This window comes from Euprymna scolopes, chromosome 2 (genome assembly GCF_053919585.1).
Source record: "Euprymna scolopes isolate OS-2025 chromosome 2, ASM5391958v1, whole genome shotgun sequence".
Classification (NCBI taxonomy): Eukaryota; Metazoa; Mollusca; class Cephalopoda; order Sepiida; family Sepiolidae; genus Euprymna; species Euprymna scolopes.
Genome location: NC_136483.1, coordinates 102416951 through 102431005, shown reverse-complemented (window position 1 = coordinate 102431005; position 14055 = coordinate 102416951). Strand labels below are relative to the sequence as shown.

Below are 14055 nucleotides of genomic sequence, written 5' to 3'. Positions count from 1 at the left end.
CAGAATGCCACCATCAATATATTACATATGAATCAGTCCCTTGTGCAATTTCCACAGGTCCCACTAGTAACAATAAATATTTTTACAATTATGAAGAATATTCCAAAGATAACGCCTCCTAATTTTTTATTCCGCCCAAATGGATCAGGAGGAATTGCAAATTGCATTCTTATGCTGACTGAATTTATGCATTCATGACCTGAAAGTTTCATCTCTTTATTGTAGATAATGATTGTGTGAGACTCTAAGAAAGCAACCCCTGTTCATAAACGTGCGTCAGAAGCAGAGACACGTCATTGAATTCATCCGTGCAAGAAAAGCAGAACCGATCAATACTCACTATTTACGAAGCCAATGCAGAAGCGCTCTGGATTTTTACGACCGAGGCATCGTTCATTGTTGGCAAAAGTGCATTGAGAATGGTGGTGACTATGTAGAAAAATAAATTTTGTAGCACAAAAGGTCGCTCATTTTAATGGTACGACCCCCGTCTTTGTAGCTCTTCAAGGTTTTAATTTTTGAAAAATAGGTGGCTTTACTTTTGAAATAACTATTGTATTATCCATATACATTTCTTGCAGAAACAATGATCCTTGCAGAATCGTTCGTGTGGAGATAACTGTTTTGCTGTTATGTTTCTGAATTTTGAAGATGAGGATTGTTTATTCATATTATTTGGATTCTTTGGACTACTGTTCTCATCTTGAATGTCATTTTCACAATATTTCAGTCAATGTAACCTCTGACCTTCTTCAGGTGTATCTTGTCGAATTCGGAAATCTGGACGGAATTTCAAATGGAACCTTTTATTTACTTGACAGTGGTAGCATGCTCTCGTTCTATCAGCCATGACTGGATAGAGGTGCTAAGTAATTCACAATTATATTTTTCACTCGGCCACACTGAGAATTGAACCTTCAACCCTCAGGAGAACATCACTTTTACAATTGATTTTTACAAGTACTTTAACCACTGCACCACAGGTCCTTGCGAAGAGTTCTAGTATGAATTTTGGTTGTCTTACACCAAATTCCCGAGTTCGACAAGATACACCTGAAGAAGGTCGAAGATTAGATCAACCGAAATGTTGTGAAAATGACACTCAAGATGAGAACAGTAGTCCGAAAAATCCAAAGAATACGAACTGCAAGGCATCATAGTGTTTGTTTACTTATTGCATCCAGAAACTCCGATACCGAGAGGCCAGTGTTCTTCTTCAGAAGAGTTTTTATCAGTTTGTCGCTTGACCTTGGGGAACCATAATAGCATTTTTTGAGATATGTTTCCAGTTAATGCCAAAAGTTGGCATTTCGATGATTGCTCGTTAAATATATTAAAGAGAATAAAAGCAAAAATGAACAAAAAAGACAAGCTTATCAGCAGCTGACTGTTTTTCTTTTTTTTCATCTCAAAAAAGACACAATGCCACTTAGATGTAAGGGGCTACTATTTAGGATCATATCTACAGGGACAGCAAGATGTCCGTTCATATTACATTTAAACTTCTACATGTCAGTACAGCCAGGGAACCAGCAGACCATGAGAGAATTCTAAAATCTAGCAGTTTGAGGGAAGAAGCTATTAGAGTAGAAGGCCTTCTGGCATCTAGGGATCTCTATAGTGTAGGGGTGGGATTTTGCTGCTTGTCAGGTTAGTCAGGGGTATTTACACTGAACTGGCTCAAGTGTTATGAGTTTGTCGGAGCACATCCCGTTAGAATACTTGTAAAAGAGGTACAGAGACGCAATATTGCAGTGATGGGACAGGGGTTGGAGTTTGGTTGACAGTTCAGGACCTATTAGATTGGAGACTCTTTTCTAGATCCTGTCTATTAGCGAGAGACCAGTGGTTGATGCACTAGCCCAGATGTGGTAACAATACGCCATGCATGGGCGAATGGTGGCTTTGTAGAAATGCAGGATACTTTCAGATGTGAGTAGTTTTCTAGCAGGATAGAGAGAGCCCACATTTACGGACACTCACTAGTAAGATATCTATGTATAGTTTTACTGTCACTTCACACATTAATTTGGCCTCTGGTCATTCATCTATTCATTTCGCATGAATAAGATGATTATTGCTGGCATTGATCTTCCCAGGATCTTTTTAGTTAGAATTCCATTTTGAGTACTTAAAAAAGCGACTATGTGAAAGTTGACAATATCCTAATTGGAAGTGTTTCTTCAAAATAAACTGCATTCAGACTTGGTGCACTTAGGCTGTTGGTCCATGTCGTTAACCATTTAGCAATCATCACCACATCTGGGCAGGAGCTGCTAGAAAGGACTTGGCCTGCCTTGATAGAGTTCAAAATTTACTTCGTAGCCTCGTAGGAGATGTCCTTTTCTCTTCCTTGCAACCTCTATCTCACAGAAGAGATGTTGCAAGTTTGTCTCTGATGTACCGTTATTTTCATGGAAAGTGTTCGACTGAGCTTCAATCTATGGTCCCCCCTCGCCAAACTTTCACAAGAAACACTCGTCTAGCTGTAAACACTATAAAAAATTCCCCCGACTCTTTATCCGTGCCTAAACCTAAACGTAGATTCCATGAACAGAGCTTCTTTCTTAGAACTGCACGCCTGTGGAATTGTCTTCCGTTTTCCTGCTTTCCGGCTGACTACAATATGGTTGTCTTTAAGTCTAACGTAAATAAGTTCTTGATGAGCCGTTCCATATAAGTTATCAAATTTACCAAATTTTCATTACTAATGATTACTATATTGTCCAATTTCTAATGTACACTCTTTAACCCTTATCCTTGAGTGGCCTCTTGGCTTTGTTAATGTGGTGATGCCTATGTAAAAAAAAAAAAAAAAAAAAAAAAAAAAAAAAACCTCACTGGTCACTGGTGACTTCATGTGCAAATATGTTTAGGGTATTTTTTTTATCATTATTATTGATCTTGAATTGCTTCCCGATGAGAGTAATTTGTGACAAAAGGTCGTTTTTAATGGGGGGGGGGGAGGAAACCAGCTCCCCAAAAAGAGGCACTCTGGAAGTAAATAAAAATTGCCCAAGTACAGTATGGTTTCCCCTACATTGACTAAGGACAACTAACTTAAGTGTAGCATCAGAACAGATACTACACTGTGATCTTAGCCCATATTATTTTATATATTTAGATATATATTTTAAATATTATTATTTTATCCAGCTCGGGGTCATACTAAATCAGAATGTGTGAGGTTTATAGGTTTATCTCTGATAGTTTTTGAATTTTAGTTGGACATGCACACACATACATATACAAAAACTGACAAATATATGACTTTTCTTTACGTAATAGAATAGCAGGGCTACCTGGCGTTGCCGGGGATACTGGAAAAGAAAATAGAAGAATTAAAGAAAGTATAAGACTAATTAATGAATAATTTTTAATTTGCAAAATCTTTCACTCATATAAAGTTTAGGTCTGCATAATCTGCATTAGTTATGATGCAGATTACGCAGACGATATTGCTTTGTTCGCGAACAACACTGCTGATGCGCAAACACTGTTACGCAAGCTAGAAAAGTCCGCAAATGACATTGGTCTCCACATTAATGCAGATAAGACAAAGTTTATGATTTTCATTCTGAAAGGAGAGATCAGAGCTCTGATTGGATCAGCACTGAAAGAAGTCGCTGAGTTTACGTATCTGGGCAACAACATAGTTTCCACAGAGAGAGATGTCGAAATTTGCATCTCAAAAGCATGGGCCGCATTGGATGGGCTGCATTCAGTATGAACTTCAAGGCTAACTAACAAACTGAAAAGGCAGTTCTTCAGGGCAGTGATAGAGTCTGTCCTTTTTTACGGTGCTACAACCTGGACACTCACAAAAAGATTGGAAAGAAAACTAGATGGCACATACGCCCGTTTGCTATGAACAGTATTAAATATATCTTGGCAAAATCGTCCCACGAAGCAGCAACTTTATGGCAACCTACCTTCCATATCTAATACCATCAGGGAAAGACGCCTATGATTTGCCGTTCACTGTCTGAGGAGCAAGGATGAATTGGTGAGTGATGTATTGCTATGGACTCCATGACATGAATGCGCAAGCAAAGGACGACCTAGATCCACGTACATCCAGCAAATAGCACACGACGCTAACTGTGAACGTGAAGATCTGAGGCAGCTGATGGAAGAGAGGAAACTCTGGAGAGAAAGAGTCACATTGGTCCGGGCAAAGGGCCTGTTCTGATGAAAGTTTAGGTGTTTGTCCAGAATTTCCCCTATAGTAAACCGTAAAGAAAAATATGTATGACATGTATACCCGTGACAGAAAGAAAATATCGTACACAAAAAAATCACATAAGTTTCATTTTTTAAATATCAAAATCAAATTTTGTTACCAAACAAGTAGTGCCGATATCCCAATGCCATCTTGAAAACAAGGGAAATAATTCAACATTGCAAGATTTTAGGAAGCCATTCTTAACATAAGGAGGGGCATTAGGAAAACTCAAATTTGCTTAAAAATGGTTTTCTTTATAAAAATAAGACTACTTAATCAATTTACATAATTTTTGGAATACAATTTTTTTTTTTTCTGTCACGAGTATGTATATCATACAGATTTTTCTTTTATTTTTGTTTTTTTAATTTGAAAGGAATTCTCAACAAACACCAAAGTTTACAGTGGTATATTTTTTTTTTACTCGCGCCTGATTAGAATCTTATCGGAATATGTAAGATTTATGATTCTTGTGTAGTTTCTGAGATTAGCACAGACATCAAATCTGTTGTTAATATTGCCGAGGAAATTTTTGAATCATTCTATCACTTCAGAAAGTATCTCATGTCTGATGTAATAATTACCTGTATAAGAGTCAAGTATGTCTTAATGTAATGGATCACAGATGCACGCATACAAATACACACGAAATACAAAATGACGTCACTGTAAGGAAAAAGACTATAAAAAGGAGAGAGAAAGCATGTTAGAGAGAATGATCATGCGAGAGGCGTGACAGCCGTAAGGAGAAGTCACGTGTGGCGGTAGAACGAGGAAATAAATGTTATTGTTATGAAAAAGTGAGTTTAGGTTATTCTTTATCTTAATTAACTTGCGGATCCCGTGTGTAAGCGTGTAACGTGACACTAAGATGAAGTACTGCTGCTAGATCTGGGAGGTGCTGCTCACCTTTCGTGACTTGACAGAATGCAAAACCAACTTCGAAATCTAGTGGGAGGCGTCCTCTTCTCTTTCTTATTACCTATTTCTCACTGAAGAGAGATCACTAGATTTTCTCGATTTTTTTTCTATTCTTATAGTTATTGTGTGTAACCTGTTGGCGAGGAGGTAAATAAGTATTCTATCATTAATTTCATAGCCCGTGCTCGGCTTAACCAAGATTTTACTAGATTTTCGCTATGCTTATAGTGGCTAAGTGATTTACAATACAAACTGAAAACCTGGCTGTACAAAGTTCAAATCCAAGAAATACATTCATCTAACCCATACCTGACACCTTGTGTCTAATCTGCTGGAGGAATGGTAAATAAGTACTTTATCATTATTTTCCTAGCAGGTGCTCAACTTACCTCCAATCGCCGTAAAACATTCTTAGCAAAAACTCGTCTAGCCACAACCACTGTAACTAATTTTCCTTTCTCCCTCCGTGTACCTAAAAGAAAATGGAACTTCATGAGCAAAGTTTCTTTCTAAAAACTATCCGTCTGTGAAACACATTATCATGAGACTACTTCCCAGCTGCCTACAACATGGTCGCTTTCAAGTCCAATGTTAACAAATTCTTGTTGAGCCATCCTCTTAAATAAGCTAATTCTGTACAGTTTCAACCATCATTTATTAATCCTCATGATGTTGTCTCACCGTTCTAATAATAACAACAACAACGGCAATAATAATAGTAACAATAATAATAATAATAATAATAATAATAAAGGCAGTATACTGGGAATTATGCAGACAACTGCATCTTCAACATCTAGACAAATGGTCCAAGCACAAATCGGCAGCAGTACTTGAAAACGAAAGTCACAGAATCCTATGGGACATGGATAAACAAACCAATAAACCCATCCAAGCAAGAAGACCGGATGTCATAATAGTTAGCAAGAAAGTCCTGCCAGATCGAAGATTTAGCCATTCCAGCAAACCACAGAGTGAAAATCAAGGAGACAGAGAAGCGGAGCAAATTCACGGAATTGGTTAGAGAGCTCAGAGGGATATGGAAGAAAGTCAAGATAACACCACTAATAGGGGCACCAGGAACAACCCGGAAAAACATTGAAAAAAGAATGGGAGAGATTGGAATTAGAGGGATGACTGAGAAGATACAATGGATACAATAATGAAAACTGCTAAGGTATTAAAGAAAACCCTTGAATGGGTAGACTAATACACATGAGCTACAGGCACAAGCTGCACATATAGAAACTACTACAGATGAAAGAAAAGGAACATCACATGGAATCCTGAAAACTGAAACTATATGATTGTACCCCCCCCTCCAAAAAATATAGTGTCACCATAAACTGGTGCCACACCAAATAATCGAGGAGGGTTAAGGAGGATGAAAAGACCAAGGCGAGAAAGCACTAGCCAGACCTCCACTGGATGAGTATAAAAAGGACTGGGACCTTGGGGAGGCTTATTGCCACCTAAATTTCAGTGAAGACTAATAGTTGCTACCTATGAGAAGTCAAAGGTAAACAGCTATTGTGATAACACAAATTTGAAGAGGTCATCAGAAGAGGTGATGAGTACTGAAAATCTGGGGAGATTTGTCATTCAGACTCCGGGAACACCACAGATTGTTCTCAAATTGAATTTTTTGAGCCTGTATGAAAATTCCTATACAACTACTACTACTACTACTACTACTACTACTAATAATAATAATTATAATAATAATTTTCTATAGACAATAAACGCTACTCATTTATTGTCTGGGCAAAGAACATGGGCAATTTTAATAAAAGCCAATAAAACAAAAAAGTTTTGAAAAAACAAAACAAATATACAACAAAATTATGTTACCAAAGGCAAGAATAAGTTACTCGTCAATCTACCTGGATAAGTTTAGTTTGTGTGTTGTATCTTATTTTACAGCACTTTCAGTTCAAAACTAGTTCTTGATTTTAGTTCAAAACTAGTGTCAAATCTGTTAAGTTAGAAAAAGACCTTAGAAATTCACATGGAGTCTTGATAATGTCTTAAAAATAAAAAATTAAAGGCAACCATGGCTAATAACTGTCATCAATCGATTGAAAATGTAATGTTTAACTGTACTGTAGATTTTTATCACCAGTTATTTTTTTGTGTAATTTTCGATTTTTGAGCGCCTATCGAGACTCCAGGTGACTATGTAATGTCACCAATTTATTTTTGTTCTAATTTCACAGGTGACTCTAGTTTTGTAATGAACTAAAGAAAATTCGGGTTAGTATTACAATCCACATAGGTACGAAAAAATTGTCAAAAAACAAATATATAACAAATAAATGTTATCAAAGGCAAGATAAGTTACTTTTCTACCTAACTGGATACGTTTTTAGTGTTTTTATTTAATGTAAAATGTTTATTCGGTTCGAAAAACAAATAACATTGAACGCTACCAGAGAACAAGAAAAAATGACGGCGATCTATCTTTACATGTTTGAAGTCTCGATAAACACTTCAAAATAAGAAATGAAACAAAATGGTAGCAGAAACTCAACCAACAAATGTCACGGTAACATTTGCTGGGTGGGTTTCTACCACCATTTTGTTTAATTTTTTTTTGTCAAGTCTTCAAAAATATCGCAGCCATTTTTTTCTTTTTCTTCGGTAGCGCTTAACATTACTTGTTTTTTTAACCGAATAAACAGTTTACATTAAATAAAAGCACTAAAAACTTATCCAGTTAGGTAGAAAAGTAACTTATCTTGCCTTTGATAACATTTATTTGTAATGTATTTTTTTTTTTTTTGACAACTTTTTCGTACTTCTGTGGAGTGTAAAACCCGAAAATTCTTTAAAATAAATTGCCCTCACTCACAAGAAAATTATCTCTGTAGGTAGAAGAGTAACTTATCTGGCCTTTGGTAACATTTATTTGTTGCGTATTTATTTTTTATTTCACCTCTTTTTATTTATTCTTTATTAAAAATGCCCAAGAACATTTTACTATGAACTCCAAACATGATTGCTATTCTCTTAAGTTTCATATTACTGCTTAAATGCGATGTTATCATTAATGTTGAAAGACGTCGTTAAAATGGGTCAGGTTTTGTAATTCGCAAATGCGTAATTTTTATTCATTTATTTGTTTACGTTTCTGCATTTCAGATTGAATTTCTACGAAGAAAAAAAAAGGGTCAGCGAATATTTTTCCATTTGAATACGAAATGAGTAAAAAGAAAGTTGTAGATACCCCCCCCCTCCACACGCTTCTTCCCCCCCCCCGTCTCTTGTAACTCATGACTTTGTTGTTGTTGATGATTTTTACGGCATGTCAACCATCGTCGAGTCATTTTATGCCGCAATCGTACAGATTTTGTTTGACCACGATTTGTAGAATAAGTTGAACGTGAAGACGTTTTTCTTGTGCTACATGCAACGTCTGGTCTCTGTCCATTTCGGACTGGGCAGGCACGTGACTTTGAACTAAATTAATTTATTGTGAGTAAATGTCTGTTTTTTTTTTTGTTGTTGTTTTTTTTTCGTTTTTGGTGTTGTTTATTTTGATTTCTCGACCCCATTTTTGTATATTTGTGTGTTCTGTATTATTACTGTCTTTTAATCTTGTTTGTTTAAACCCAGCAGATTATCCCTAGATTATCCGTTTATCCTCTTTTATTGATTTTTTTTTTTTGTGCTTATTATGGAACAGTAAACATAACATATTTACAGAAATGAGTTTGCGATAATATATATAGTCGTCCACATACAGTACTGTTTCGCTGTATCACAGCTCATCAGTACGGCTAGACAGGCAACATCTTCAAGCCAGGATCGAACCCCACCAATCGCTCGTGCAACAGTCAAGGCTTTGAACCATTACGCTAAATCGGCAGCTGCTGTACGGGCAGTGAAATAACGATGTTTTGACAGCGTCTGAATACCTAAGCTCGATTTGTTTACACAAAAAGCATCGCTTAATACGCTAATAGTATATCATGTATCACTTCCCATTATGCTCAACTCAGTAGCATATATATGAATATATATATATATATATATATATATATATATATATATATATATATATATATATATCAGAGAGAGTGTGAGAGATACTGTATACCTAGAAATAGAAATATATCTCTACTTATATATGAAAGGCATTTTGTCTGACTGTGAGTTCGTTTCCTATAGACTCCAAAACGACTGGGTCGATTTTTTTTTTTTTTTAAATTTCACACAAATGTATTTTACATGTCTGAGAGTGTTCTTAGACAAGTTTTGTATTGGAATGCCTCCAATAAATATAAATAATAAAAAATCCGACGTAGCAGTTTGATTTTGACCAAATTTAACACCCTTTTACAGCCTAACATCACAAGTGCACTTGAGAAGTCTCATCATGGCACAAGCAGAAAGGCCCGGCATATAAAATCAACAGTAGGAGTTTTGATACGACAGGGGCACGTTCGAAATTAGTGTTTCTGTTCAGAGCACAATTGTAAGCATGATACTTGACTTTTGAATTTTAAACTTTAATTCAAGCCATTATATATAAAATGATTTGATAATATCAACAGTAGATTTTCTACAGTGCAATATATATATATATATAAAAATATAAGAGTCTGATTCATAAACTGATAATTTTATGTTCAATGTTTCTAGAAAAATCCTTTTTATTTTTTATTTTGTGAATTTGCTTCTTTTTTTTATTTATTTTATTTTTTTCAGATCACATCCTGTTTTGTTTATGGAAATAAAACAAAGCCGTGACTTAAAAAAAATCAGTCCTGAATAGCATGGATTGGGTTTGAAGATTTTCAATAGAGTTTGACGGTTGACCCTTCTCCACATGGTATGAACATCATCATGGATGGAACATGACATACCGCCACGTAAACAACACGTCAGTTCGTTATATGATCAAGAAACAGTTGATGTTCCAACAAACGACTGTCCCTACTCTTCAGTCGACTCCAAATCGACCGTCCATATCAGAGATACCCCGGGAGTCAGCGATCTTTCTCGCCATTTTGTTAGCTGTAACAGCATGCATGATGGTCATCCTCGGGGTCGTCACAGTGAGAGTCTTCCAGCGTTACTGGGTAATACGAGAGGAGGAGAGAGCAATAGAAGAAGCTACGGCGGCCATTGCAATGGGTAAGATCAATCATTTCTTTATTTAATTTGTGTGACCTGTTAGGTTGTATCCCTTTGCGTTAAGATAAAAAGCATGGTAGCTCCGTAGATTAAATAAAGGGGCTCGTTTGAAATTGTGTGCAGATTCACGAATTCACCTGAAAGATTTCCGATTCTGAATTTTTGAGATGAGGATTAATTATTTGTATTATTTATATTTTTCGGACTACTGTTCTCATCTTGAGTATTGTTTTCATAACATTTCAGTAACTTTCAACCTTCTTCAGGTGTATCGTGTTGATCTTGGGAATCTTTCTATCAAACTTGACAATCTACACAGAATTTCGAACTGAACACTTTATTTGATACATGGGAGTAGCATGCTCTGGTTCCATCAGCCATAACTGAGTCGAAGTCCTAAGTATTTTGCAATTGTATTTTGAGTGTCACTCGCACTACTAAACAGACCTAGTATAGAATTCAATACAATGTAGAAACCATTATAAATAATATATATATATATATATATATATATATATATATATATATATATATATATATATATATATATCTAATATATTATAATAATATTATTATATAATTATAATAATATATAATATTTATATCTAATTATGATAATATTATAAAATATATATCTAATATATAAAAGGCTATATGTCTGTCTGTTTGTCTCCATATTTTTAAACTCTATTTCCTCTGAAACTATAAGTCGTGGAGCAGCATTAGGGGCCTTAAATGATTGGATTTTTTACGAACTGTTCTTTTATGGATCTTTGTTTTTAAGGAGTCAAAAATGGGTTAAAATGGCTTTTAAGGCATCAAAAATGGGTAAAAATTCTTTTTAAGGGATCAAAAATGGGTAAAAATTCTTTTTAAGGGATCAAAAATGGGTAAAAATTCTTTTTAAGGGATCAAAAATGGGTAAAAATTCTTTTTAAGGGATCAAAAATGGGTAAAAATTCTTTTTAAGGGATCAAAAATGGGTAAAAATTCTTTTTAAGGGATCAAAAATGGGTAAAAATTCTTTTTAAGGGATCAAAAATGGGTAAAAATTCTTTTTAAGGGATCAAAAATGGGTAAAAATTCTCTTTAAGGGATCAAAAATGGGTAAAAATTCTTTTTAAGGGATCAAAAATGGGTAAAAATTCTTTTTAAGGGATCAAAAATGGGTAAAAATTCTTTTTAAGGGATCAAAAATGGGTAAAAATTCTTTTTAAGGGATCAAAAATGGGTAAAAATTCTTTTTAAGGGATCAAAAATGGGTAAAAATTCTTTTTAAGGGATCAAAAATAGGTAAAAATTCTTTTTAAGGTGTCAAAAATAGGTTAAAATTGTTTTTAAGGGTTCAAAAATAGGTTAAAATTGTTTTTAAGGGTTCAAAAATGGGTAAAAATTCTTTTTAAGGGTTCAAAAATAGGTTAAAATTGTTTTTAAGGGTTCAAAAATGGGTTAAAATTCTTTTTAAGGGTTCAAAAATAGGTAAAAATTGTTTTTAAGGGTTCAAAAATAGGTTAAAATTGTTTTTAAGGGTTCAAAAATGGGTAAAAATTCTTTTTAAGGGATCAAAAATGGGTAAAAATTCTCTTTAAGGGATCAAAAATGGGTAAAAATTCTTTTTAAGGGATCAAAAATGGGTAAAAATTCTTTTTAAGGGATCAAAAATGGGTAAAAATTCTTTTTAAGGTGTCAAAAATAGGTTAAAATTGTTTTTAAGGGTTCAAAAATGGGTTAAAATTTTTAAGCGATCCAAATGGGTTAAAATTGTTTTAAGGGGTCTAAAATAGGTAAAAATTGTTTTTAAGAGGTCAAAAATAGGTTAAAATTATTTTAAGGGATCAAAAATGTGTTAAAATTGTTTAAGGGATCAAAAATGGGTTAAAATTGAAAATTTCTTTATACATTTTGTACATTCATCTTAGTTTATTTTGAATTTTTATTTTGTTATCAGTTCATATGTGTGTCACGTTGGTACAGTACTAATGACACCAGCTTCCAATGCTACAGTTTTGCTTTCAGTTTCGATTCTAGTTGATGGCATCCAAATACTTTTTTTAAACTTTTGAAATCACGACTCTATTCACAAAATCTAGGTAAATTAAAACAACATATTTAAGCATATTTTATGTCTGAGGAAAGCCCCCCCCCCGTATAAATATATAATAATAAGTAGGTAGTAATAAATAGTATACAAAAAAACAATTATGATAATAATACACACACACACACACATAAATATATAGTAACAAGTCAAAAACTATATGATCCCCTGACTGATGCCTTAATTTTTAGGAGAAAAATAAAAATTAGCCCCAAAAGGTGTGTTTTTCACACCTAAAACACCCTGCAACTTCAAACCCCAGAATTTTCCCAGGGTAAAATATTACGTTTCCAGATGTATATCCACGTGGTCTGGCTTTTGGGTAATTTTCAGCAAAATCTAATGTGTCAGAAAAGATTCTGTGTCCTGAAAAGTGTTATTTTTGGCCATTTTGACCCCTTTTGACCCCCCTGTGGATGCAACCAGAATTTTTCCCGGGGTTAAATATCACGTTTCCAGATGTATGTCCATGTGATCTTAGTTTTTGATAATTTTCAGCAAAATCTAATGGTCGGAAAATATTCTATGTCCCCAAAAGTGCTATTTTTGGTCATTTTGACCCCTTTTGACCTTGTGACGCAATCAGAACTTTTATTAAAAATCCGAGAATGTTACATTTCTTCCTTTCGGTAGTAGTAACTTCATGTAAAATTTCAGAAAAGTATAATGAGTAGTTATTGAGAATTTTGGGAACGAACAGACAAACGGACGAGAGTGAATTCTAAGGTCCAAATCCAACTAAATCGGTGGACCAATAAATATAATGGTAAGTATTAAGATTGTATGCCTAGAAAAACAAAATAGGTTAAAGGCTCCCAAAATTCATTCTAGAATTATCTGTAAGGGTTTGTGGCATAGTGGATAGAGCACTTGGTAAGATTCAGTTGTAAAAGTTACACGTCTGGAGGTTGAAAGTTCAATCCTCAGTGCAAATGATACTCAAAATACAATCACGAATTTTGGTCAACACTACTAACACCCTACTTGTTAGTAAAGCGCACAAATGCCATGAACTTACTCCATTTACTTGCAACTCTCGCAATCAAACTAGCACCAGTTCCTCTGTGCTACTACGGTATTGATAAGGTAACAAAACTTTTGAACTACTTCAATAGCCTCACCATTCAAATATACTTAAATGTTTGTACTAGAGAGACAAATGTAAGTAATTATAGTATTTGAAACTAATTAAAAATAGAGAAAAATTGTGTTCTGATTTTTACATTAAGATGCGATTCTTACGAATGCTAAAAGGCAAATTTTTTTTCTCCGCTTTGGCTGAGATCTGCTGTCTTCATCACTTCAAATACAAGCTGGGTTTTCACTGAAATATGTGAACTGAAATTATTTTTAAAAAATCTTACTATAAGTTCTGTTTTAAACTGAAAATCAAGTGCCAAACATGTGAAATAGTCCACATGTTTCCAAATTAATCATTTTGAGTTCGATATAATTCATTATTCGTCATAATTCCTTATTTGGTAGTCGGCTTTTAAGCTTAATGTAATTTGTGTCGGTACCTATGGAAAAGTCCTTTTGCTGCATATATGCAATCCTGTAAGAAATGTTTTATGTTTTCTGTTTGTTGTGAAAAGTGGTATGTTATCCTGTAAGAAAAGTACAGTAACTCCTCTTCACCACCACCTCCATAATGGTCAGTGAAAAAACTCAG

The 14055-nt window shown here is 34.4% G+C and overlaps 1 protein-coding gene across 6 annotated transcripts in view; it reads left to right on the top strand.

Annotated features, from left to right (window-relative positions):
• The window catches only part of LOC145293525 (uncharacterized), a 62515-nt gene that overhangs the window by 46581 nt on the left and 1879 nt on the right, over nt 1-14055 (top strand). For 4 of the 6 annotated variants that reach the window (XM_080140031.1, XM_080140028.1, XM_080140027.1 and 1 more), the window contains one exon: nt 9857-10285. In XM_080140031.1, coding sequence (XP_079996157.1) covers nt 10006-10285 — 280 coding nt within the window. In that variant the 5' untranslated portion in view covers nt 9857-10005. Of the gene's footprint in view, nt 1-8416; nt 8621-9490; nt 9624-9856; nt 10286-14055 lie in introns of those variants that run through there. The other 2 variants (XM_080140029.1, XM_080140030.1) reach the window with 2 other exon arrangements.